General features: G+C 56.2%; 13 protein-coding genes across 14 annotated transcripts in view; 5 read left to right on the top strand and 8 right to left on the bottom strand.

Moving 5' to 3' along the window:
• Positions 1 to 51: 51 nt before the first annotated feature.
• H310_08226 (hypothetical protein) lies at positions 52 to 2097 on the bottom strand (the record flags this gene model as incomplete). The annotated part of the gene is made up of 1 exon (XM_008873901.1): positions 52 to 2097. One exon carries the CDS (start codon positions 2095 to 2097, stop codon positions 52 to 54), a length of 2046 nt encoding a protein of 681 aa, XP_008872123.1.
• Positions 2098 to 2143: 46 nt separating this feature from the next.
• On the top strand, positions 2144 to 4324 carry H310_08225 (hypothetical protein). The gene is made up of 2 exons (XM_008873900.1): positions 2144 to 3520; positions 3563 to 4324. The coding sequence occupies exon 2, from the start codon at positions 3841 to 3843 to the stop codon at positions 4321 to 4323; it is 483 nt and encodes a 160-aa protein (XP_008872122.1). The 5' UTR covers positions 2144 to 3520; positions 3563 to 3840; the 3' UTR covers position 4324.
• H310_08224 (hypothetical protein) lies at positions 4303 to 6621 on the bottom strand. The gene is made up of 5 exons (XM_008873899.1): positions 5696 to 6621; positions 5262 to 5634; positions 4896 to 5212; positions 4772 to 4846; positions 4303 to 4725 (listed from the first exon to the last, which is right to left on the bottom strand). The coding sequence occupies exons 1-5, from the start codon at positions 5797 to 5799 to the stop codon at positions 4653 to 4655; spliced, it is 942 nt and encodes a 313-aa protein (XP_008872121.1). The 5' UTR covers positions 5800 to 6621; the 3' UTR covers positions 4303 to 4652.
• A 263-nt stretch (positions 6622 to 6884) lies between these two features.
• On the bottom strand, positions 6885 to 8026 carry H310_08223 (hypothetical protein). The gene is made up of 5 exons (XM_008873898.1): positions 7750 to 8026; positions 7615 to 7687; positions 7401 to 7552; positions 7156 to 7333; positions 6885 to 7112 (listed from the first exon to the last, which is right to left on the bottom strand). Exons 1-5 carry the CDS (start codon positions 7983 to 7985, stop codon positions 6966 to 6968), a joined length of 786 nt encoding a protein of 261 aa, XP_008872120.1. The 5' UTR covers positions 7986 to 8026; the 3' UTR covers positions 6885 to 6965.
• A 48-nt stretch (positions 8027 to 8074) lies between these two features.
• Positions 8075 to 10666, top strand: H310_08222 (hypothetical protein). Its single transcript, XM_008873897.1, has one exon. It carries the CDS (start codon positions 8134 to 8136, stop codon positions 10078 to 10080), a length of 1947 nt encoding a protein of 648 aa, XP_008872119.1. The 5' UTR covers positions 8075 to 8133; the 3' UTR covers positions 10081 to 10666.
• Positions 8075 to 13167, bottom strand: H310_08221 (hypothetical protein). Its single transcript, XM_008873896.1, has 9 exons — positions 12429 to 13167; positions 12243 to 12375; positions 11936 to 12198; positions 11471 to 11819; positions 11272 to 11417; positions 11021 to 11213; positions 10820 to 10975; positions 10644 to 10772; positions 8075 to 10598 (listed from the first exon to the last, which is right to left on the bottom strand). The coding sequence occupies exons 1-9, from the start codon at positions 13134 to 13136 to the stop codon at positions 10261 to 10263; spliced, it is 2415 nt and encodes an 804-aa protein (XP_008872118.1). The 5' UTR covers positions 13137 to 13167; the 3' UTR covers positions 8075 to 10260.
• A 1157-nt stretch (positions 13168 to 14324) lies between these two features.
• H310_08220 (hypothetical protein) lies at positions 14325 to 16518 on the top strand. The gene is made up of 3 exons (XM_008873895.1): positions 14325 to 14386; positions 14453 to 14695; positions 14760 to 16518. The coding sequence occupies exons 2-3, from the start codon at positions 14531 to 14533 to the stop codon at positions 16410 to 16412; spliced, it is 1818 nt and encodes a 605-aa protein (XP_008872117.1). The 5' UTR covers positions 14325 to 14386; positions 14453 to 14530; the 3' UTR covers positions 16413 to 16518.
• On the bottom strand, positions 16424 to 17373 carry H310_08219. Of its 2 annotated transcripts, XM_008873894.1 has the most exons (4): positions 17096 to 17373; positions 16926 to 17050; positions 16768 to 16881; positions 16424 to 16721 (listed from the first exon to the last, which is right to left on the bottom strand). In XM_008873894.1, the coding sequence occupies exons 1-4, from the start codon at positions 17367 to 17369 to the stop codon at positions 16521 to 16523; spliced, it is 714 nt and encodes a 237-aa protein (XP_008872116.1). In that variant the 5' UTR covers positions 17370 to 17373; the 3' UTR covers positions 16424 to 16520. The 2 variants fall into 2 exon arrangements, with proteins under 2 accessions (XP_008872116.1, XP_008872115.1); XM_008873893.1 differs by having other exon boundaries at positions 16424 to 16881.
• A 210-nt stretch (positions 17374 to 17583) lies between these two features.
• H310_08218 (Atypical/RIO/RIO2 protein kinase) lies at positions 17584 to 19238 on the top strand. The gene is made up of 5 exons (XM_008873892.1): positions 17584 to 18009; positions 18064 to 18150; positions 18207 to 18326; positions 18396 to 18556; positions 18607 to 19238. The coding sequence occupies exons 1-5, from the start codon at positions 17605 to 17607 to the stop codon at positions 19178 to 19180; spliced, it is 1347 nt and encodes a 448-aa protein (XP_008872114.1). The 5' UTR covers positions 17584 to 17604; the 3' UTR covers positions 19181 to 19238.
• On the bottom strand, positions 19191 to 19875 carry H310_08217 (hypothetical protein). Its single transcript, XM_008873891.1, has 2 exons — positions 19613 to 19875; positions 19191 to 19556 (listed from the first exon to the last, which is right to left on the bottom strand). The coding sequence occupies exons 1-2, from the start codon at positions 19805 to 19807 to the stop codon at positions 19236 to 19238; spliced, it is 516 nt and encodes a 171-aa protein (XP_008872113.1). The 5' UTR covers positions 19808 to 19875; the 3' UTR covers positions 19191 to 19235.
• Positions 19876 to 20180: 305 nt separating this feature from the next.
• H310_08216 (hypothetical protein) lies at positions 20181 to 21961 on the top strand (the record flags this gene model as incomplete). The annotated part of the gene is made up of 5 exons (XM_008873890.1): positions 20181 to 20709; positions 20755 to 20946; positions 21020 to 21168; positions 21212 to 21394; positions 21474 to 21961. The coding sequence occupies 5 exons, from the start codon at positions 20181 to 20183 to the stop codon at positions 21660 to 21662; spliced, it is 1242 nt and encodes a 413-aa protein (XP_008872112.1). The 3' UTR covers positions 21663 to 21961.
• Positions 21673 to 22617, bottom strand: H310_08215 (hypothetical protein). Its single transcript, XM_008873889.1, has 4 exons — positions 22601 to 22617; positions 22474 to 22551; positions 22290 to 22417; positions 21673 to 22227 (listed from the first exon to the last, which is right to left on the bottom strand). The coding sequence occupies exons 2-4, from the start codon at positions 22532 to 22534 to the stop codon at positions 21781 to 21783; spliced, it is 636 nt and encodes a 211-aa protein (XP_008872111.1). The 5' UTR covers positions 22535 to 22551; positions 22601 to 22617; the 3' UTR covers positions 21673 to 21780.
• Positions 22618 to 23952: 1335 nt separating this feature from the next.
• Positions 23953 to 24867, bottom strand: part of H310_08214 (hypothetical protein) — a gene marked incomplete at both ends in the record, with an annotated part of 1502 nt that continues 587 nt past the window's right edge. The window contains one exon of the mRNA XM_008873888.1: positions 23953 to 24830. Coding sequence (XP_008872110.1) covers positions 23953 to 24830 — 878 coding nt within the window. The remainder of the gene's footprint in view (positions 24831 to 24867) is intronic.

Here is a 24867-nt window from a genome sequence, read left to right as displayed (position 1 = left end):
GGACGGGACCAAGCCGATCGTGGAATTACAGTCAGTCACGATAGCGACGAGCTATGTCAACCCGCGATGCGGTCGAGAGGATGGAAACATGCCGTTTGAGCGCGGAGGACCCACGCACGCCGCATGCTCGTTGGCCCTGCCGGCGCAGAATGGCGACCCTGCCAGTGCCAACACGGTTGGTTGAGCCAGCCAGTCAGCACCCACGGTGGTTACGTTCGTCAGCTCGGCAAAGACTGCTGCGAGGACGGGGAGCGACGTCAGGTCGTTTGGCAAGGCCTCGAGATGCGGGTTCCTTGACACGTCAAGTGCCAAGAGTGCATGGAGGTTGGCGATACCGTTGGCGGTCGTGAGGGCATTCATATTCAAGGAGAGCTGGTTGAGGACGCTGAGTTGCCCCAGGTCGGGCATCGTTGTCATGTGGCATGACTCGAGAAAGAGCGTGTTCAGGCCAGCCCACGCGGCGATCGTGTCGTTCGAGATGGTGGCGAGGCTGGCGTTGACAATTTCAATGTCGAGCAAAGTCGGTGGAAACGGTACTTGATAGAGCGCCGCGGGGACCTCGGTCAGGTTTGTGTCGACAAGCAGCAGATACGACAGCGTCGGGAACTTGTCGGCCGTGATGGCGGCCGCCATCGGCCACTCCGAAATCGTCGAGTTGTACAGTTCGAGGCCAAACAGCGAACGGAACCGATCGAGTCGAGGAACGATGAGATTCGCGCAGTGGGCCACAATCAGCAGCTCGACGTTGTGCGGGTCCAGCGTCTCGAGCACGCGAGGGACGTCGTCCTGGTCGATGCCGCGGGCGTAGCAGTTGACGACTTGCACGACGCAGCGACAGTCTGTTGCAAACCACGGATACACGCGGCTGAGGCAGCCATGGGGACACGTGACCTGAAACATCGTTGTGACGCCGGAGAACGAGACAGCGAGACCGACGATGGCTGCACCCCAAACTAGCCCGACGATGCGACTCCACGCGACTGCAAAGCGCAAGCCTTGCTTGAGTTTTGTCGACTGCGCATCCTGGACGTGGGATGGCGGCGGCGGCGTCATCCGAGGGTAGAGCGGGGGATGATGGCGGACAGCATAGGTAGCTCGCGTGTCATGGTAATCGTGGGCCAGGGACACGATGTCGTCCAGGTTGGTCAGGCTAAAGTACGCGAGGACGCACGGCAGCAGTCGGGACCAGAGGTCGCCAATGTCGTTGAGGAAGAGGCGTCGTCCCAACAGCGCTGCGTCGTAAAACCACACGTCGTCGTAGAGACTGTTCATCTGGGCCGCTTCGTCCCATGAGAAGTACGACAGGTACGGGGCCACCGATACCCACGGCAGGCCGCACTCAAAGATGGCCGTGAACCCGACCGTCGACCAGATCGCCGCCGTTCGTTGAAGCACGGGCCGCATCTTGACCGCAAATAGGACTGGAGTAATGACGCAGCTCGCCGCGATGCACCCAGCCATGAGGAGATTCAATCGGGTCGATGTGGACATGAACGAAACGATGAACGCCTGGTACGTATGGGATGCGATCGAGAGGCCGTGAGAGATGCTGGTCCGAAGACTGAAGAACTCGCCTTGGATGCCAAACTCGCCTTTGCCCGTCCAGTGCTTGGTGTACGCCTTGTACAGCCACCACACGACGCGGTGGCTCGACTCGAACCCACTCCGCGTCGATTTGGGCTTTACCTGGGCAGCTCGTACACGACCAAGTCGTGTTTTAAGCCGCCGGTTCCTGATCAAGTTGACAAGGCCGTAGACGTGCAGCATCCCGACGGCGCTGCACATGACCATGGGCACGCGCAAGTCGGCCTGCAGCCGCATCGTCCGCCGTTCGTACTCGTGCTGCCCAGACGTGAGGAACGCGTGCGCGTAGGACAAAAACCCCAAGTGCAATGCAAACGCCACGTGCAAGACTGCTATACAGACCCAGAGACTCCAAAACCCCGTCGGTCCGAGTCGGTTCTCTGGTTCCCGCCAGCTCTTGGCCTTTTCAAATCGGATCGACAAGATCGACTGCAGCATGATTGGCTGCAATCGCGGGACGAGCGCCTTCTTGGGCTGTGGCGGCGGTGCAGTCGGCGGCACCGCCGACTGCATGGCCGAAAAAGAAGACAACTTGTGCAAATATAACATTTCTATCCGACGGAAGCCCACAAACGGTTCCATTTTTGAATGACAGTTACACTACGTGACCCTGACCGTTTCATGAATTTCAACGACTAAGAGAGGAGATGGCCAACCGCTTCCACTGCATGGAATTTGCCGAGCCAGCACGAGCAGGTCATCGCATGAGACGTCAAGAGTCGTCCGTCTGAGTGTGCTGCAGCTAGTCAGTGCCAGTTTTGTGCTTCTTGGCGCTTTTGTCGTCTGTTGCGCTGCATCGAGAGCTCTTTTTCTTAGCCTTTTTGTGCTTCTGGGCTTTCTTGTTTGTCTTGCTCATCGCAGTCAGCACTCCCACCAGACGGTTCTGGTACGCAAAATGCTGCAACATCGTGATCGACGCTGCCGCAGCATCTTGAACGGGAGCTGCCACGACCTTTTGACGGACGATGGGAAAGCCAAGCGTATTGACAGCACGGCGAAGGGCTTCGTGAGTCGGCAGAACGCCTGACGTGTCGAGGCTCAAGAGCACTGCCACCGTCGCCACACAGTCCGCCTTGACAGTCTGTTCTGAGCTAGCGTACATGGCTTCTACCAACGACGAGCTGCTCTCCTTGGCATCGTTCGACTCGTCCAGATCCAGCACGATGGACGGTGCCACCGCCGTCGCTACCCACGCTGCCAACGACGCATCGTCGCTTGATTTTTTCGAGCTGTCCACTTGAACTTGCTTGACGATCGCATCCAAGATTTGAAACTCCGTCGGCGCGGCTTGGTGGTTTTCAGCCATCGACGTTACGAGAGTCGCTTGCTCAAACGTGTGCCTGGAACCATCGACCAGCAAGAACGTAAGCGACGTCGTCAAGGCCGGGCACGTCGAACTTGCCATGTCGTGGTCGTGGGAATGCGGTGTGTCGAGATCTCCCGACCCGATAGACGAACGCATGTAGTGCGACCGCCACAAGGTCGCGACTGTTACTCGAACCATGGCCCACAACGCCGACTGACGATTTGCCAGAGCCGACGAGACGTCGTCTTGGCGGAGAGGAACAGAGCACAACACATGCATATGGGTTCGCAAACACGTCGGTGTAGTGGCGGCGGAGAGGACAGCGGCGTTCGGGCTGGCTGACGGTGCCGCGATTTTACTTTGGTGGACGAGAGCAGGACCAAGGACCCCTTGGGCGTGATGAAATGCAACCACCGACAGGATTTTGCTGGTGAATTCCGGCACAGCGCCAAGGCGGATGCCAGTCAATGGAACTTTTTGAGCGGCGCAGACGCGGCGCAGCGTTGCGTTTTCGAAAGGATGCATGTCTCGGACGGCGCCAAGAAAGAGAACGACGTGGAGGTTCGGGTCACCCGCGGGGAGCGCGGGCGGGTCGAAGCACGGCAGCTCCGACTCGCACGACTCATGAAGGTATCCGGCGACAACGGAGTGTGACGACTGAACTTGCAGAAGGTCTGTGAAAATGGATTCGAGTGGAGACGTCGATGAAGTGGCGCGCGACGGCTTGTGCGCCGATGTCCACTGATGCCATACTTGAACGAGCGACTTTTTGTTGGTCTTTCGCAAGACAACGTCGGGCTTGCTGTTGAGGCCATTCTGGCGAAGAAATTCGATGGAGCAATGCGCTTGGATGTGTTCCAGAACTTGCCTCTTGCTGTCCATGTGCTGAACGGCCGACGCGGCGGACGTGGACGCTCCAGTCTCTTGCACCCGCTCGACTCGACACGCCCATGGCGAATCATACCGGTCCTTTGACACCGACGACGCAGATGCCTTCCACGCAGATACGACGTTTTGTTCCGTTGGAAGCACGCGGCACGACAATGGGTTGGTCACACTCATGTGGATGCGGGCAAAGTCTTCGTCGTGAAGGAGGACAAGTTCCCGGCTGCTGCAATGCGCAGACCACGGACCATGGAGAAAAGATGAAACACATCGCACCAGTGCATCACGACGGTTCCACCACTGACTCTCATCGCGCGTTGGGCGGTACGACGCCGCGTCGCCGCCGCGTCCTTTGCACAGAAGCACGACTTTCACGTGGCACATGCCGCTCCAATCAACTACTATTTGCAGGCCGTATCCGGATACCCACGTGTAACCGACAATTCGAATCAAATTTCGGCGGCGACAGACATGGAAGCAGCGGCTCTGTACGCAGGACGACTCCATGGCCCCTTTGTTTATCGTCGTGGCGAAATAGATTGATGTAGGACAGCTACATTGCGAGTGCCCTTGGACTACTCGCCCTTAATGCCCGCAAGCACTATCACGCTGTGTTGCTAACTTTCTGTACGTGGTGGGTTGTCGACCAATATGTACCGACGCCTCCCAGACTGGCATCAAGGTGAACACGGCAAGGTGACGAAGCGGAACTCAATGCGTTCGCACAATGCGGCTCTATCATCTCGGCGCTGTGCTCAGTACGTCAACGTGACCCCCTCGAGAACACTGACGGGAGCGATCCCGCTACCCACACCACGTCATGAACGTCGTATAAATTAAACCACTTGGACAATCCACTCGCGACAGCCTCGACGGCTTATTCATACTTGCTCGCAAACTGCCACACTTCAAAATTGACCACGGCAAAGTTGCATCGGCTCGCGAGGCACCTGCAGCCATCCATTTGAATCGACGCTCATCATCAATTTCACTCACCGGTTGTCAAACGTCATGGATGGCGCGCTCGTGCCCTGGGACAAGTCGTGGTTGAGCGCCCACGCAAAACCGCCGCTACTCGACCATGAGACCCAAACCGCTGTGTCCCAGAGAGTGGACGTACCCGCCGCCCATCGCGATCGTGCTCTCGTCGCTGAACAAGAGAAGTGTGTTTTTGCGAGTCCACGGAAACAACTCAAACTTGTGGTGGCACGTGAACACAAAGCTCTCGCCTGTGCCGTAGTACAGCCCGCAAGGCGTCCATGGCGCGGTCGCGAACCCGCCAAAGATATCGCCGTCCGCGGTTTCGATCACTACGATCGTGGTTTCCTGGCGCCGGACGCGGTGGAAAAGTGTATGCAGCGATGCGCCATGTTGCGCCAAACTGAACGAAAGTTTCCAGTTCTTGTGGCGGAATCGATAGGGTAAGCACGCTTCGATCTATCGACAACGCTGTGACGACAACGACGACTGAGAGAAGGGAAGAGACCTTTGGGACAAGAAATTTGGACACTTTCGGGTCGGACAGGATATCGGTAGAGGAGCCGCCGATGAGTTCGGGCATGTCATAGTGAGTCGAGACCGACTTTGTCAACGGCATATCCGACATGGACCGAAGGAGCATCGTGTGGGGATGACATATTGTGGCCTCGTCATCGTCCATTTGGTTGTTGTTCGGGATGGGATGGACCTGAAGGGATGCGAATGTATCGGTCTCTGCAAGTTCTGCTTCAGGGGCTGCAACTGCAGCGTGGACCGCGGCATGTTGCAACGAATGCGACCGCGTTTGCTTCGTCTTGGGGACTTTATGTTCATGCGTGCTATTGGCTCGGCGTTGCGGCTTGGCGGCATTGCGTGTTGCACTGAGGCATACCAAGGATGATGAGTCAAGTGAGGGGGATGGTCACGGGTGTTCGGACGTACATGGAGTAGTGGCGTTCAACGCAAATGGGTTCGTAGTCACTCCATGGGTTCTGCATCATGAGAAAGTATGCCGGACCTGGCGAGATGTCGGAGATGAGCACCATGGCGTCGTGTCGACCTTCGTGGAAGTTGTGGACTGGGCCTCCGCGCTCGCGGCTACGTCCATGTTGATTGTTTTCATCGCTGGGAAATGTCCCACGTGGACAGGTTCGACGGCAGTTTGGCGAGGGGGTGGCTGGCGTTTCAAACGCGTTTAAAACGTCCAAGATTCGTTTGAAATGTCCTTCGTACGTTTGAAACACGCCATTCGTTGCGTGGTTTTTGTCCCAAGCGAGCGAAATAGCACGTGGGAATTGTTGAAGTGCCTGTCTGCGGGATTCAACCCGCGCGGGATCGCTAAACCCGTGCAGTACAAGCAAAGCATGGCCACCGCCAGGTCGGTTCGTTCACGGCGGACGTGCTGGCTCGAGTTCAGGGCCACCGGACATTCGACTGGGTAGGTGTAGTTGAATCGTCGGCGCGCCCTCGCCACACGGCGCGTGTCTTCTCAAGATCGACGACCGCGGGCCTGCTGTGGTGGGAAATGATATACAGTATGCCACTGCACTTGCTGCGGTCAACGTGGGTGTGGATGATGGTGATTCGTTGGCGCTGGTTGGTGGCGTGCCTTGCCAGTGTCCTGTTTAGTCTTGCCCCAACGACAACGTCAAAGAGTCCGTCGACAGCGACAGGGCGTTTTCACGCCGCGGGCTGGTGGACGCCATCGAGTAGCTAGTGCTGCACGTGCCGCCCGTGGTCGACAGAAGGTTGGGCCACTGGGCGATACTGTACACGGCGTATCTTTGATTCGACCGCGAGCACCCGCGCGAACCAAAGAAGGATTCATGGACCCCACATGGCCAGGAATTTCCCGAGGGGAGGCGAGTACGCCGCCATCCAAATTTTTCATGTCTTTGTTTTCCAAGTCGGAATTTAAAAAACGACCAATCAAACGCCATTCCAGAAAAGCAACAAGATTTCGAAAATATGTTCACGTTCCGACTTGGTCACATTTGTCTCTCGACCTATTTTGACCAAGTCGTTCTTCATTCTCGAATGCGCCGACACAACTCCAGCGACGGTGTACGAGGTCCGTGTGGGTGTCGCCGTGGCGCTGTCAAGCAAGGCCCGTGTGAAGGCTCTGTGTGCAGGGAGAACGCGTTGGGTGAATGTACAATGCCACGATCTGTGTGTATATGCGTCCTACGTCTGGCGTGCAATTCTGCTTGGACTACTCCATCGGATCATCCATGACTTGTCTGTCTTGCGACGGAACTGTCCCTGTTTGATCTGCTTGATTCGACAAGCCGTCCAACGCAACGTCGTTCATGTTGGTCGCGTCGTCCGGCCGCGGCTGGTCCGGTGTCGACGACGGATCCTACCATCACGTCATGGGACCGCATCCACGTTTTTGTAGGTACCTGCGGCGACGCGGGTGTGCCCAGCTGTTGCAGGAACTCCTGACGCAACGTTTCGTGGGCAGGAATGGGTTTGGTAAAGCGCAGACTCGATCCAGGTTCGTTCTGGTACAAATTCGTTAGCGACGCTTGGACACATGCATCCACTTGTTCCACGTAAGCTTCGGGGTGTCGGCGAAACCTGAGAAGTCCAAGGCATTGTGTCGTCATGCAGGGTACTGGGGTCATTATGAAGTGAATGGGCTTACAGATCAAGGGCCTTGGCGTTAGCGACCCGTCGGATGTCCGGCGAAAACTCCTTCGAGTAGAAGATGCTCTTCATGTACACAAGGACCGACACGATGTAATGGAGGTCGGGGTCCCAAGTTGGAAACTTCGGTAGCAAGTCCAGGTCGTTCGACTGCAGTCACGAGGCGTCCTCATGAGTGACTATGGCCAGTTCATACAAAGTGGACGGCGTACCTCGGGATACACATAAGGATGGAATACTTTGGAGAAGAACGTAACTTTGGGGTACGTCCCGATGGCGTTATACCTGGTCATTTCGCTCGTGAGGCATGCAAGGACTTGGAATAGTCGTGGCAATGGAGTACTCACATTTCGGGAATCCTGATGGAGAACTTGAAGATGCCGTTGCGGTACAAACCTTGGTGAATGAAAATGACGCCATGCCACAATCGGGGTTCGTCAAAGTTTGGCAGGACGTAAATGCCGCTTGGCACGTGGTGCTTCATGTGCTTGTACTCGATCATGAGGCCGTAGTCCTTCATCGTCTGGGACCGGTACTTCTGCAAGTCCGTCAACTGCGAGTTCTCTTGTTGCCGCTCGGTCATTGTCGAGCCGCCGTCGGTCGTATGCTTTTGGAGGAAAGAAGAACATCCGGATATAGTATTCGGATAAACTCGTTGAATTGAATAATTCAGGTGGTTTACGCTGATTGGCTAGTGCAAATTGCAGCTTTGGTTGGTGCCGCATCTTGCGATGAAGTTCTCCGAGTGCACCCCGCCGCTGTGCGCGGAAGTCCTGACCGGCATCCATGAGCTTGGTTTCACGGAGATGACGCCAGTCCAGTCTGCGACGATTCCTCTCTTCCTCACCAACAAAGATGTGGCTGTGGATGCCTCCACGGGCAGTGGGAAGACGCTTGCATTTGTGTTGCCAACCGTTGAGATGTTGCGTCGCCGGCTCCTTGCAACCCAGGACGACGACGTTGCCAACGTCTTGTCCACGAAGAAATACAGTCAACTCATGGCGATGGTGCTGTCGCCCACGCGTGAGTTGGCGCGTCAGATCTACGACCAAGCGGTGTACTTTTTCAGCCGCGTGCTGCCCGACGTCCACGTGCTCTTGTTTGTGGGCGGGACGTCCGTCGAAGAAGACATGGCTGCGATTCGCGCGGCGAAAGGTCATGTGAGCGTCATCGTCGGCACACCAGGTCGTATCGAGGACATGTTGAATCGAGTGGCGGAGCTGGCGATTCTCGACACGAAGGAGTTTGAAGTGCTCATTTTGGACGAAGCAGACACGTTGCTGGACATGGGTTTCGACGTCAGCATCAACAACATCTTGTCAAAACTGCCCAAGCAGCGGCGCACGGGACTGTTTTCAGCGACGCAGACGCAGGAAGTCAAAGCGCTGGCTCGTGCGGGCCTTCGCAACCCCGCGACAGTGTCCGTGCAGCTCGCATCCAACACCAAGACGCCGTCGACGCTCACCAACTTTTACACGGCCGTCGAGTACGACGCCAAGCTGGCGACGTTGCTCCGATTCGTCCAATCCAAACCGACCGAGAAGCACATTGTGTTTTTCTCAACGTGTGCATCGGTGGACTTTTTCGGAGCGGTCCTGGCGCATCTCACAAAGGCAGAAGTTCCTGACGTGAGTGTGGTGACGCTCCATGGCAAGATGCAGCCGAAGAAACGCATTGCCCACTACGACGAGTTTGTCCAGGCGACGTCCGGCCTCCTCGTGTGCACGGACGTTGTCGCGCGCGGGATCGACTTGCCCGACGTGGACTGGATCATCCAGTTTGATCCGCCGCAGGACCCCAACTTTTTTGTTCATCGCGTGGGCCGGACAGCGCGGGCGGGGCGGTCCGGATCGGCACTCACGTTTCTCTCGCCGAACGAGGACGCGTATGTGAATTTTTTGAGCATCCGCAAGGTGCCTCTCGAGGAAATGAACGTGACTGCGTCCGCGGAGGATGCAGTGGCCGTCCTGGAGCAAGTCAAGGCGCTGCAGCTGACCGACCGCGACGTGGTCGAAAAGGGCACGAAAGCGTTTATTTCGTTTGTCCGGTCGTACAAAGAGCACCAGTGCCAGTTTATCTTTCGCTTCAAAGACTTGAACTTGGCCAAAGTCGCAACAGGGTTTGCGCTCTTCCAATTGCCGAAAATCAACGAGCTGCGGTGCCTCGACAACGTCGCATTCACACCGTCCGGCGTCAAGGTCGTCGACATTCCGTACAAGGACAAGGCCCGCGAAAAGCAACGACAGAAAAAGCTGCTCGAGATCGCCGCCGAGCACAAGGCGGAGAAGCTCGACCGGTTTGAGAAAAAGCAGGCGGACAAAAAGCGCAAGCTGGCCGCCGTCGAGGACGGCCCCCGCCGCCGGGAAAAGAAAAAGGGGATGCACCAGCAGATTGTAGAAGAGTGGGAAGAACTTGAGAAGGAGGAGCATCTGTTTAAGAAGTTTAAGCGCGGGAAGCTCACCAAGGAAGAGTACGAAGCGGCCCTCGGCGATCTCTCGGACGGCGACGACGCGGGGATGCCCAAGAAAGACAAGAAGTTTCAGAAGAAGGTCGTGGTCAAGCAAAAAACATCCGAGCAAAAGGCGAATGCCGCCAAGCGCGAGGAGCGCATTCGCGCCCGTAAAAAGGCCGAGCACATCAAGCGAAGCCAACAGCGCGCGAAGGCGAGGCGGCGCTAGCTTTCGTCTGGGCGGACCACCACACTACATGTCGACAACTAATTTAAACACGCGTGTGTGCTGTCATGGCCAGCGGTGTGCTCTGGGGAGTCAAAATTGCCAGCGGAAGGCTCTTTCGACGACCATGGAACGAATGAAAGTCGGGGGATGTTGTGAATAGAACTGCATGATAGCTAGCTGTCATGAAAGAAGGAAGCGCGTCGGCGGCGTCCACGTCGCCGCGCCAGTTCTCGTGTCGTAGTAGTACGCAAGTCCTGTGGCTGGATCGACAAGTTGGGGAAAGAGGGCACGAGCCAGGGTCGCCATGAGTTGCCGCGCCTGCCGCCGCCGGTACATGCCTTGGATCTTCATCGCGGCTTCGTTCAGTCCAAGTTTGCGGCGCTGCGGCGGTGACGTGATGGCGCGGAGCGCCCACTGCCCTGTTGCATGGGCAGATGGAAATGTCGCAAACTTGGACAGTACGTTGTCGAGGACGATCTTCGCGCCGGCTTTTTGCGCGGGCGTCCACCCCTTGATGTCTGCTCACAAGCATCAACTGAATGCCACCCGGTGGGGGCACCGACCAAGGTGAGCTGCCGCGCCGAGCAGGTGTGCCGCCGCTGCTTGAATCTTCACGTCCTCTGTGAACGTCTTCATTGCGTTCAGGGCGACATCGACGATGCCGCCGATTGCCTCCTTTGGCTCGGATGCAGCTACATGACATCTGTGAGGGTGAAAGGAGGACCGAATGGTAACGAACCTCGGCCTTTGAAGGCGGCGGTGGCCCACTGGGCCAGAGCCTCGCTCCCCACCTGCTGCACTTGACCAAACGTGCGATACCTTATCATCCACTCGACGATATCTTGTGGGCATCGCTTGGTTAGCACGTCCGCGGAATACCCGATCGACCTTGACACTATTCTTGTTGTGAATGACTTGGGTATGGCATGCAGCAACGAACCGGCCAACGTTCGCACCGGTAGACTGGGAGAGCTAAACGGTCCCCACCCCCCAGCATTTCGCGCGCGAACTCGAAAGCAAAATGCCGTGTCGGCAGGGAGGCCGACGGCTGTCATTGTAGTCGCGGGAGTGGCGCGATTGCGCACGACTTCCTCATAGGTGTGGATGAGCCTCGTGGCGACCAGGTTCCACGCCTGAACAAGACACACGCGCCGACTAAGTCGTAGCTTCCACGAGAATTGGGCTGTATACCACGCAGGCAGGGCCCGCCCCTCTGCGCTCGAGTTGAAAGCCTAACACAGGCGTCCTTTCATCGAGCGGCATGGTCCATTCCACTTGCAGCGACGTCATGGAGGCCGTGGCGAGTGTTGGCGGAGTTGGCGAGTGCTGGGGTGGGCCTACATTGCTCCAGGAGAGTGGATAGACCGGATTTGGTGGAGATGTGTCGTACGTGGAACTTTGCCCAGACAGAAGTCGAGGTCCGGGGCGTCGCAATGGAGTTGGGGGGTTTGATTTATTTCCCTCACGGATGCAGCCTCGTCGAATTGGACGGTGAGGAGGTCCTTGGCCTCGATGGCTTTCTTGGCTCGCGCCGACGCCACGTAAGCGTCAAACTCGACGGCGGCGGTCACATACTGCACGACATCCCGCGCGTGCAAGTAGGGAAACTTGGCATCGTCTTCGATCCAGTTCTTAAACTGGTCGCGACGGCCAGGCGACGCGGCCGCGCCGCGGAAAGCGTCGATGAATCTGCGCAGAAAGAACGCATTCTGGCGCTCAGCATCGACTTGGACTGCGACCTACGATCATTCTCGGTCAGGGCGACTGCGATGTGACATTGCAAATTCTCATGCAAGGGAATATGGATCATCCCATTGGAATTTGGCCGCGGGAGGAAGCAACATGGAAGCCGAACCTGACTCCGCGCGTGGCATGCCTCGAGAACAAACACGGGCAGGTGCATGGCGGGAAGGGACTTGATGGGAAGGTGGTTGGCTTTCGCGTCGGCCACGTCGCGTTGGGTTTGAAGGTCGCGCAGTCGCGTCAACAGTTTGCGGGCAAAGTCTTCGTGGATGCGACCTTTGATCGCGGCGGGGGGCGCGTCGTCCTTGGTCACGGCAAGGACGTTTTGCACGTGGCAGACGTCGAAAGCGAGTAATTTTCGCTGCGATGGAATGCCTGGTGATCCGATCAGGATATGACGAGAGAATGAGTGCGATTACGATCGATGGCGCTTGCAAGCTGATGCTCGTGGAGCGACGTCACGACGAGCTCGTCCACCGACGACACGCGAGACTCGGAAAAGAGGAGGTAGCTGCCCACATGCGGCTCTTTCACCACGCGCACTCCATGTGTCTATGTCCCAGCGATGGCGTATGAGCAGCGCCATCACTGTAGAGGAATCGTACGACAATGATCAAGAAGAAGGTGGACTGCACGTCCACGGCTGTCTCGAACGTTGCGAGCTCAGATTGGAATTCAATCAACGACGGATTCACGAGCAATTTGCACGCTTGGTTGAGGAAGCCGCCGAGGGCAGGATCACAGAGCACTGTGTGAAGGGTCGTCGCGGCGGCGCGAATGCCGTCAGGAAGGGGAGGCGTGTGTTTGAATGCGGTTGTCACGACCACGAGCCCGACAAACGTTGCTGCGCCGACGTTGGGAGTTGGTGGAAGTAGGGTATTTGTGGCTAGCGCCGGCACTGGGGTATTTGGTGGTGGCTTGACAACGGCGGGGGAAGTGGAAGAAGTCGTAGCGGCAGCATTGGGAGCGCTATCGATGGCTTGATGGGCCATGTTGGTACGAATGGGGGTCGGATGCGGATAGAAATCTTGAAACGATTTCAGGGTCGGCGTTGTCGCGATGGGTGCCGACGTCTCTGACCGCAGATCTGGAGCATTTTTTCCAGTGGCCTCGTTGAGCGCGCCGATGTTGGCCATGGACACGGCGCGCTCGACGCTTCGCGCTTGGATGTCGAGTTCCTTTTGATGCTGCTTGGCGGCCTTCGCCTGGTACTGTTTCCTCTTCAAAAGGACTGCATGAAGCGCTTTTTGCACGGCTTCGTCCGACGACGTCGCCAGGTCGTCGTACGCAAAGGGCTCGTCCGCCGCCTGCATGGCACGTCGTCGACGCGTTCACGGCGTTTCGAATGAAACTGCCGTAACCGCATCCCATCGACCTGTCTTTTTTTCTCAAAATTCTCGAATTTGTTGCCACATGGTGACGAAATATTCCCTTCAACGACTCGACTCGTTTTTTGATTGTTTTAAAGTGCGATGCCGCCGATGGCATTCGCGGGCTCTCTTTTTCTAATCGTGTCTTTGTCTATCTCTTAGCTCTGCAATCTCTGCTCCAAGCACCGTCGACGACACGTCATTTCGGTGCTTCCTTCTCGAACCTGTTGTCAAGAACGTGGTCCGGCCACTCGCCAGACCGAGCGGTTGGCCACGAGGCGTCGGCCGTCGAAGTTGAAGCTTCAACTTCGCCACTCGATGGGGGACGGGCCAATCTCGTGGCTCCCCTTGCAAAACTCAAAGTTCGAAGGCGACAGCGCAACGCAACACACCAAACCAGGTCGATGTGCCATCGACGTCCCACTTCCCCGCTCCCTCGGTCGTTCGCAACGTTCGTCGTCGTTGCACACCCACTTGACCAACTTCATCGCTGCGACTCATCCGCCCCCTCACGAATGCCCCCGACGCCTAGGGTAGCGCGGGCCGTCGGCGTCTCCATCTTGGCGTATGGGTCGCCACGGCGTCGAGCCACCCTCGGTGAGGTACTGTAGGAAAGTATCTTGCGGTGGACGTCCTGAGGGGGGGCATACAATAATCAAGTCAGTTGCCCATTACAGGGTGAGTCACGGTCGACGAATGGACCAATCAAACGTCCGAACGTTTGCACAAGCCAATCAAATCGCTGGAAAACCGATCCAGAGGCCATAGGTGGATCTTTCCGCGCCTGTGATTGGTTCATTTGGCTTGAGTGGTGAGGAGGTACTATTGTGAGTCGGCGCTATACTTGGTATTTGTATGGTGTCAATGCCACCTGGCGATTTGGATCGCGTTTTTGAACTGACAGTGGCCGATCAAAAAAAGATCGAATTTCCAACACGTAGCATGGGACGACGACGGGCAATTAATTGCGTCGTACGTACGAATGGATCCGGTGTTCGTCCGGTACGTTCGATTTTGAACGGGAAAATAGAATGCCAGGGATGGATGAGCAATGGACGTACGAGAGCCATTCGACACGCGGTATTTTTAAAAGCCAGTAAGAAGTCTACATCATTCTAATAATAAAAGAGACAGCAGTTTGCAAAGCTTTCACGCCATCGCAAGGCGGCAACGCAGCACGCGCGAGATTCAAGGTGCGTCGTCGACCCGGCGGCGGCGATGACAAAGCGGTCGTGGTGATGATGGTGTCTTGTCTATAGGTCCTTCTAGCTTGACCCATACCTAACGAGTCTGCGTCAAGCCGTCCCTGATTGGAAGCATCCGGCGTAAATTTGTACATGGACCACATGGAAGTCGCAACAACGACCTCGTGGGAACAGCAACACGTTCATCATGACGTGCAGGACACCCGTTCGGGATCGTCATACAGTGTTCGAGACGCGTCGCACGAGCCAACGTCTAGTAATGGGTATTATCATCAATATGTTGCTCAACACCACGAGGTACAATCCTCGCAACCAACTCGCACAACCACGACAGATTGCTCACAACTGTGTCGTTGAATAGGAACACCCATGGCGCAGCAAAAATGCGTTCGGATTTGCGACGATTTTGAATCGAAGCACCGAGCACGATGTTGGGACATCACCCGTGGGAGTGCCTTCGCTGCCTCCGTTGCAAGCGTACCCCATGGGCGGATGTCCCTCGACAATGGATAAGAAAGGGCAAACGCTGGGCAATCCGCGACCAACCCCTATCGCGCCTTTGGGCGACGATCTTGGCGGGAGGCGATCATCGCTCAAGCTCAAGATCAAGAAGAAGCACGTGGACATTACGCCGTCGACCGCGTCATTCCATCAAACCCCGATCGCACCTTCAACTCCATCTGTCGTTGGTCCTGGAAACTCGAGAAAGTTGCCGCTCGCCCCGGCTCCCTCCATGGTCAATGCAAGTCAAGTGGTCGACGATGATGATGACGAGAGCGGCGACGACGGCGAAGACACGACGGTATCGGCTACAAACGGCGCGGCGCTGCGAGGTGGCCGGTGGACGTCCGAAGAGCACGAACGATTCCTCAGTGGATTTCGGCTGCACGGGCACAAGTGGAAGCGCGTGCAGATGGTTGTGCGGAGTCGCACCGTCACACAAGTCCGGACTCACGCACAAAAGTACTTGCTCAAGCTGCAAAAGATCTCGGGGGAGCCGCGATCGTCGTCGGACATCACGTACATGCAGTCGTTCGGGCAGGGCATGAACAATGGCGCAACGTCGCCGACGCAATCCGTGCAGGGTCATGGCACCCATGATGACGTGGAAGGGCGAGCCACGGGCCAACACCCATCAACATCGTCTTCGCCACTGCCTCCGCCCCATCAATTGCTGTCGTCTTTATCCCGCAGCCGCACTCTGGCCGAGTTAGGGCAGCACCAGGACGGGTCCCAGCCATACCCCGTGTCGCCCGACGTCCTCTTGCCCACAGAAGAGTACGCTAACTTGAGCCCATCGTCAAAGCCGCACCTCAAGCGGCAGCATTCACATCAGTCATCATCTCCTTCCATGAGCATCCTCGGCAGAAAGACCAGCGGAAAACCGCCCATGAAGCGCGTCAAGAAGAGCTCAAAATCGGATGCGGGGTTCATCGAAGAAGCCGCCTATGCGTTGTGTCGACTGATGGCTCAGCAGATCGACGACCTCGAGATCACGGACGTTGAAGAGAACGAGGATGATGGGAGCATGGACGACGATGGCGCTGGAAGTGACGACTCGAGCGACGACCTCTCGGCCCGGCAGTCGGCACTAGAGAAAGCGGCGGCGGTCGTGCAACCGAGCCAGAGCCGGCGGTCCGTCGCAACAGCGACCAAAAAGCAAGAAGCGAGCAAAAAGCGATATTTATGCCGCAAGTGCCGCGTGCCAAAGAAGGGTCATGTGTGTGATGCGGTGGGAAGCCAAGACGACGACGATGACCCTGCATCCGCCGCCAGCAAGGAACCGGCGGCGTCCAATGGCGATAAAGTAGATTGGCGACAGCTCAACGAAGGTATCGACCAAGGCGGCGACAACCACGTGCTGCATATTGCCTACTCTTCTGCTCGTACCTCAAGCCCACAGCCCTACACGTGGCTGGACAAACAGACCGACCAGACTTCGCCCTTCCATGCGGCCCACGAAGATGGGACCGACACCAGTGCCCTGTGTTCGTCCCAAGATGCCAACATCTAGTCGACGGAGAACGTGCAGATGCCCCCTCCGGTGCATTCGAACGGAGCTTTCATGTAGCAATAGAACACACAATACTATAATAGACGGTCCTGTACAATGTCAACGGTGTCACGAAGGCCAGTGCACACTCCGCCGACACAAATTCGCCTTGCACGTTCGGACCTGATGCTCGTCTGGCGTCAGTGCGACGGTGGACGGGGGCGCGATTGTTGCGATATTGTCGGTTTGGACTGCAAGCAGCGATGCCATGTCGTCGAGCTCGGCCTGCCATTGCTGCTTTTGACAGGCATCTTGTTCGAGCGTCCACGCCTTTGTAGTGTGTCACGTGGGCGAAACATAGAGGGAGCACGCGTACTTTTAACATGGCAGCATGGGCCAGGTCCAGCTCGCCGAAATTGAACTGACAATGGGCCAACGTGGCGAACCCGTCACTCCACTCCGGACATAGTTCCGTGGCCCGTGTCGCAGCCTACCAAGCGCTTGATGGGCCACATGTCGGGTACACATCCGCACCTCAATGCCGCGGAAATAGTCGTTAGATGCAAGGTATGCTTGGGCTTGGAGTTCATACAATACGCCATTGTCAGGGTCGATGTCGAGACCGTGCTGGAACCGTGCGACGGCCGCTCGAAACAGTCCTGCATATCAACGTCGTCACAAAAAGACACCATTCTGGCGACTACCTGCTTCGGCGAGAGTGTTTCCCTCGGCCTTGAGTCGTTTGACCTTGGCTGCAGCGTCTTCCAACGACAAGATATGAGAGGAGGACGGTTGCACATCCATCGTCATGTCAGCGTAGTCGTAATCGGACATGCCATCCAACTGCGTCTGGGAGAGGAAGGCCGCACAAGGAGTTGCTTTGCTTGTGGTGTTGGCATGGTTGGAATCGCAGTGCTTCCTTTTCTTGGCGCCCAGACGCATCGAGAACGCTGCAGGTGTCGGATCGCGCTGCGTCATTGCATGGACGATTTTTTTATTGAATTGCACAGATGCGATACCATTGGTTGCTTTTATGACCAATCAAATGGCCTAATCTCGTGCAAATGCTCAATAATCCAAATGATTCGCTCAAAAGAGTGGATAAATAAACCAATCAAATGGCTTTGATGGTAAAATCTGTCCAATCAGAGATCGAGAATGATTGGCTGAGATAACTCTATGCCCGACAAAGTTCAAGCAAACCGCGACCACGATGAAGCTCGACGTGTCCGGGATGCGGTATCTGACGAAGGAGCACTTCAAGGTACTGACGGCGGTGGAATTGGGCATGAAGAACCACGAGATTGTCCCGGTCGAATTGATCTCTTCGATTGCAAAGCTTCGCCATGGCGGTGTGGCCAAGATTTTGAGTCACCTGCTGCGCAACAAGCTCATCGCGCACGACGGAACAACGTACGACGGGTTCAAGCTGACGTATATGGGATACGATTTCCTCGCGCTCAAGGTGTTTATGAAGCACGGACATATCGCGGGCCTCGGTCGCCAGATCGGCGTTGGAAAAGAGTCGGATATTTACATGGCTGTGCAGCCGGACGGCACGGAGGTCGCGATCAAGTTTCATCGCCTCGGTCGCACCTCGTTCCGTGCTGTCAAGAACGTGCGTGTGCAAAAGTATCGTCCAGATTGACGTTGTTCATGGGCGTTGTACTAGAAACGCGATTACCTCAAGCATCGCAAGCACGTCAACTGGTTTTACCTGTCCAAGCTGTCGGCGGTCAAGGAGTTTGCCTTCATGAGCGTACGAATGTCCATGTTGTTGGTGGGGGACGCCGCGTGACGTGCTGGTGGATGCAGGCCCTGTACGAGCGCGACTTTCCGACCCCAACACCCATCGACCAAAACCGCCACGCGATCGTGATGAGTTTGGTGAATGGCTTCCCCTTGAACTCGTTTCGGCAGATGGAAAACGCCAAGGTAGATGAGGCGTCGTATATATGCGCCTTTAGCGATTGGCAATGCGAACAACTCTCCATTTGTGACTAGGACGCGTACGACACGTGCATGAATGTTCTCGTTCGGCTGGCAGAGTGCGGGCTCGTCCACTGCGACTTGAACGAGTTCAACATCATGATTGATCAGGACGGGAAGATCACGATCATCGATTTTCCTCAAATGATCTCAACCAAGCACCTCAACGCGGAAGAGTGCGCTAGTTCACGTGCTCATGGGCATGGCTGACTCGTGGCGCCGGTAGGTTGTTCAACCGGGACGTCCATGGTCTTGTCAAGTTTTTCTCCCGGCTGCAGAACGGCGCGTATGTGCCGGACGAAGTGCCTCAACTGAGCGACATCGTCCGCGACGTGACCGTGAGCTTGGACACAGAAGTTCAAGCCAGCGGGTACACGGAAGCGATGGCGCAAGAGTTGGATCAAGTCATCATGGAAGGCATGGAAGAAGGCGGAGACGATGAATCGGGCGATGACAACGGTGAACTCGACGACGACGAAGGTGACGAAGAAGAGATCGACCCCACGCTGGCCAAGGAACTGCATGAACGTATTGATGCGTTGAAAAACAGACATGACGAGCCCGCCGCCCCAGGTGGAAGCGGTGGGGACGAAAGCGATGAAAGCGATGACGAGAATGAAGTGGGCGAGGACGAGGTCGATGGCTGCCACTCGACAGGCCACATCCCGAACGAACACGTTCGCAAACAGGTCAAGAAGACTCTGACCAAGCAACAACAAAAGGGCGGTACCCGGCGGACGCGAAACTCGTCCAAGCTCAGTATCAAGGGCAAACTCGTCCACCGTCGCGATGCGTTGTAATGAGAGTGCAGGTAGAATAAAGATTGATTGGATTAGTACTGGTTTGATGGAGACCTCATTGAATCGCACACGATGCACTCTGGGCTGCAGGGTCTCCCAGCTCTTTCATAGCCTTCACCACCGCGTTGTGCTTACCGGCCATCGCCAAGTCGAACGCGAGCTTGCCGTCTTTGTCCTTTAGAGTCGAGTCTGCCTTCCGTTCCATCAAGAGCCGGACCACGTCCGACTTGCCTGCTTCCGCCGCACCCATGAGGCTTGTCATGCCGCTCGTTGTCACAGCGTTGACTTCTGCGCCTTTGTCCAGCAGCACGATCGCTGCTTCCTTATGACCACTTATACATGCCCAGTGCAACGGTGTTCGGCCACTCTTGTCCGGCTACACGTACAAAATGAGAACGAGGCGGCGCCAAGGAGAAAGTATGGGAAGCCTACGCAGTTCACTTCAGCCCCCCTCTCAATGAGAATTGAGCACAGTTCGGCGTGGTTTCCCCCAGCCGCTCGATGCAACGGACGGCGGTCGGCTGCGCCAGGTGCGTTCACATCCATACTCGGGTCTTCCAGAATCTGCAACACCGCACCCTTATCGCCGTTGTGCGCGGCTTTGTGCAGCGGTGTGTCGGACGGCATCTTGGTAACCTCGGCGCGACGCCACACCAAGGGTCAAAGTTGAGAGTGCGCCGAAACGAACCCACGCCAGAAATAGCGACGATGGCGGCATCGCGAAACCGTCACGGTATCCGACCCCGTCCGGATAAACATCTTGTTGGATATTTTCCAAGTTTTCGGTGAAAATATTTCCACATTAGATAAAATTTTGTGTACTATTCCAGTAAATGGATCTGATATTTATATAGAATTGTGCGTTGTAAGTTGACCGGGGCGAAAATATACAGGAAATCCGACTACTCAGCCAAAAGCGACCACAATTACGTGATGAGGTCAAAGGACTCCACTGTAACGGTTTGTAACCGATTTCTTATCGTGCGAACGGTCGGACCCCATGCGCCTGGAGCAAATCTATGTCCGGCACTATCCGCCGGGGCTGCGTTTGTCGTCGCGGCAGTCCAACGGGTCGCGCCACCACAAGAGCATTGACCTCGTGAGCCTTGGCCCTGAGACGAACCTCCGGCTGCTGGTGAATCAACTCATTGAAAAGGAGGCGCTTCTGACGAAAGCGCACACCCATCGGCTTTACGACATCCTCCATGGTCTCATCGACAAGCAATGCATCGCCCACGACACGGAGTATACCCTCGTGAAAACCATCAAGGCTCACATGCAGCCCTTGACAAACATCTCGATCTCCAAGCAGGCCAACCTTGTCGCCACCTCCAGCTACGACAAAACAGCCAAGCTGTTGCGGTGGAAAGGCGGCCAAGACGACAAGGTCGTGCTCCGGGGTCACGAAGGCGTCGTATACTGCGTCGCGCTCAACACTCCGTACAGCTCGCACGCCGTGACTGGGTCATTTGACAAGACATGTCGAGTCTGGGATACCACCACTGGCACATGCAAGCAAGTGTTGGCAGGTATTAGACCAACGAACGACCCGTGAATCCATGCATATGTTACAGGACACGAAGGCGAAGTGGTGGCGGTGGGGTTTAATTCGCCAGGGACGAAAGTCGGAAGTTGCTCGATGGATTGCACAGCAACAGTGTGGGACGTCGCGACGGGCAAAGCCGAGTTTGACCTGACTGGCCATGCCGCCGAAGTGTCGTGCTTTGCCTTTGACCAATCGAAGTCATCTTCATTTATGGCCACAGGTACATTCATGTGCTTCGATCGAACGGTTGCGACACGAAATCCACATGGCCACCGAATGTGTTGCTTGGTCAGGCTCATGTGACTCGACTGTGCGATTGTGGGACGCTCGGTACGGCGAGTGCTTTCGTTCGCTGCATGCACATGCGGCGGACGTCAGCACCGTATCGTTCAACCACCAGAGCAACCTCCTTCTCACCACCTCGACCGACGGCACGGCCAAAGTACATCGCCTTGCCTCCGCACATTCGTCAACTCGTCATGTAGGTCTGGGATGTGCAGTCTGGCAAATCCCTCTTCATCCTCAACGACCACTCTGGGGAAGTCACAGGCGCGTGCTTCAACTCGACAGGGTCCCTCATGGCGACGGCTGGCATCGACGGCCACATCTACGTCTACGACACATTGACTGCGCAACGGCGAAGTCACTGCAGTGGGCACTCGGGCGAGGTAAGGTCACTGTTCACGAAATCCGGAAACGTTTTAACCGGATAGTTCCCAGGTCTTGCATGTGGCGTTTTCTCGGCAGGGCGGTCGCATTGTGAGCGCCGGCGCGGACCACACGTCCCGCGTGTGGCAAGCGCAGACTGGAGAGTGCCTGCAGGTGCTTCGTGGGCACGACGACGAGGTGTTTGCGGCGCATTTTTCATACGACGGCGCGGCGGTCGTGACCGCGTCCAAGGACAACGCTGTGCGCGTTTTCACGGACAATTCGTGACGTTGGCAGGGACAATCTTGTCGAGACTTTCCATGTCAAAACATATCGAATGCATGACACGAGAAGAAGATGAAGGAAGGATGGTGGTGATGCCTAATAGATATAAACGCGCGCTCGTTTAGCAACATCCGCCTTTGCCACCGTTGCTAGCTTTCGTCGGGTCGTTGCCCTTTTTGCCCAAGTTGACAACCAGGTCGCTCTTTTTGTGGGGGCCGCCTTCTTCCATCAACCGCGTCTTCACTTCGTTCGCAATCTCGATAAACCCACCCTCAACGTTGATGTTGTTTTTTGCACTCGTCTCGAAAAACTTAACGCCGTACTCGTCCGCCAACGCTTGGCCTTCTTCTGTGCTTACGACCTTGTCGTCCAGCATGTCGCACTTATTCCCGACCAAAATCTTGTTCACATGGACGTCGGCATGTTGTTGGATCTGACCAACCCAGTTGCGGATGCTGTTGAATGAAGCACGGTCCGTCACGTCGTAGACAAGCAAGATGCCCTGCGCGCCGCGAAAGTAGGACGTCGTAATGGTCCGAAAGCGTTCTTGTCCCGCCGTGTCCCAAATCTACCTCCCCATACAGTCCTTCAGTTCCACTGCGCGGGAAGCGGTTCCACGTGCACTTGTACCTGGAGTTTGATCTTCTTGCCGTCCAAGTCAATGTTCTTGACCTTAAAGTCAATTCCAATCGTCGTGATAAACGTCGGCGAGAACGAGTCGTTTGCGTATCGCAACAACAAACACGTCTTCCCCACGCCTACCGTCAGTCGTTGGTGAATCCTGTCGAGTCACGGTCGTTCAAGAGCTTCGTACCGCTGTCCCCAATCATGAGAAGTTTGATCTGCATGTCAAATGGGTTCTCATTGCGGGCCATGTCGTCGGAAGCGGCGCCTACGTCGCTCCATGAGGTCGCTCGCCCTGTCCATGAACGATGGCGTACCGAATGCAGCCGTGAAAACGCGAAATGAAAACAGCGATCATACAAACGGGAAGTGAAATTGAAACCCCTCGATTCCCGTATAGAAGTTTGTATGCCTAAGAATAGCATCGCCAAATAACTTCGCTTTTGTATACTGACCAAATACGACGTGTCGATTGGCTGAATCTTTGAACCACGACCGTTGATTGGCTTAGCTAGTTAGACACAGAGAACACACCACGTTGTGGTGTGGATTTCCGAGGCGTCGAGAAACCGCCGCCAACGATGGACGCATCGCGTCATGCGACGCGACCCCAGCGCGCACATACCAGTGCAGCGCTCCACGATTCCATGCACAGTGTCCTGCTCGACCTAGGTCTATGTGGACCACGAGAACTGGGTAGGGTTCGATCTACCTGTTACGTTTCTTCCTGCCTCAAGCGACGGCCAGGTGCGCTCTGGTATCCGATCACACAAGTGTTCCTCGCACAGCCATCACTGCGTATGTACATGATGTACATGCTGTTCATGATGGTTGTAGTTCGAATGCTTTCAACAGTGATGTTCGAGCTGACAGGGGTACTCTGATGCAATGACACGTTAGTGGCGCTGTTAGTGGAGCTTAGCGAGGCGCTCGAGGATTTCGGTCATTATAGCTCGGTTGCTCGGAGCGTTTAGGATAGGCATTGCATCGACTCCTGGATGGCAGCAGCAGACTGGGTGCCCTCTTTGCTGGAGCCCCCTGCCGACGAAAAGGCGACGGCAACCTCCGCTGCAAGCAGCCTCGGGCGCCGATTCATTGTCGCAGTTTTTGATGGGTTCAGTCGGCGATGTTCTCATGGTCCTTGTCGTCGTGGGGCGTCGGGACTGCTCGCACAATTGGTAAAGCGCGCAATGTGTCATGATGGTCCTCCTGCCGTAGGCAGGAGGACCAACTAATGTAAACCTGACAATGCACCGACAAATTTGATGAAATGGCGTTTGGCTATGATGCCGCAACGTTCGAACTTCAGTGCATTTTTGGCGCGTTCGCACAGAACGACTGACGTGGATGGATTCAGAACCTTCTCATCTACCGTCGCGCCAAACATGTTGACCGTGTCATCATGGGGTCAGTGGCCTCCCTTTGGTCTCGAATTGTGTGAAGCGGCATGTGGGTTTTTTCAGCGACTCCAACGGCGCTCGCGCGCGCAGCCAAATGCAGACCTCCTCCACACTTTTCGCATGTCCGTCCTCATGCGACCACAGAGGCAATCGCACGCATGCACGTCATGAAACTCGAGCAAAAGCAAACGTCATTCAGAATGAAGTGTCTTGGCGCTTTTTCGATATCGTACACTGCACACGGTGGGTTGAATTCATTTGGACTGGCACTACGGGGTCTTCGTGAGCACCTGAAAGTTGTTCACAACGAAGCTGCCTTGGTACTGCTCCTGCAAAATCAAGCGGAACTCGCCCCAGAAAGGGTACCCCGAGTCTGGGTTGAACCCGGCGGCACACGCCCCCGTCGGAGTCGTGCCCCAGTACGACTGCGCGTTGTTGTATATCTTGTCGGCGACAGTCGCGCCATCAAACGAGATGTCGTACGTCGAGTTCGGGCCAGGCTTGAGCTTGGCGTCCTGCGCCTGTTGGATGAACTTGCCATTCCCGTCCGACCCGAAAATCACCGTCATCGACGTCTTCCGGCCGTACGCGATGCTAAACTGGGCACCATTTGGGGCGACCATCGGCTTGTGGACTGTCTCGGCCGAAAAGCACATGGTCGACGCGATGTGGGTCGTCGACTGGCCAAAGTCGGTCAAGCTGCTGCCAAAGTAGTTTTTTGTGCCCGTGTTGCCGATCGCAGCGTCGCCGTTGAACATTTCAAAAATGTCGTACTCGCCACAGTTGGGCCACCGCGGATCGCCAAACTGGTTGACGAGGGACACGGGCAAGAGCCAAACGTTTGTGTCCGATCCTGGGTTCGATGTCCACTCGATGTGGAGTACCTTCTCGCCGCTCCATCCCTTCTTGGTACGGATCACAGGCGACTGCGCGAACGGGCGACCAAACGTCGACACTTCGATGGACGATCCTTTGAACCCGCCCATGGCCCACGAACAGTCGGCGCCCGTGTCTGCTTCCCAGCTCGCAAAGTTGGTCCAGTCGAACTTGGTGTCCGTGTACGGCAAGAGCTTCTCGGTGGGCGCAGGAGTAGGTGCAGGAGTCGGGGCGGGAGTAGGTTCAGGCGTCGGCGGGATCGACGTCGTCACTTCAGATGTCACGTTGTCGGAAGTGGTCGTGGCGGG

Source organism: Aphanomyces invadans (assembly GCF_000520115.1).
Source record: "Aphanomyces invadans strain NJM9701 unplaced genomic scaffold supercont1.16, whole genome shotgun sequence".
Taxonomy (NCBI): Eukaryota; Oomycota; class Saprolegniomycetes; order Saprolegniales; family Verrucalvaceae; genus Aphanomyces; species Aphanomyces invadans.
Note: the sequence above shows the minus strand (reverse complement) of the source record. Positions and strands in the feature narration are given on the sequence as shown.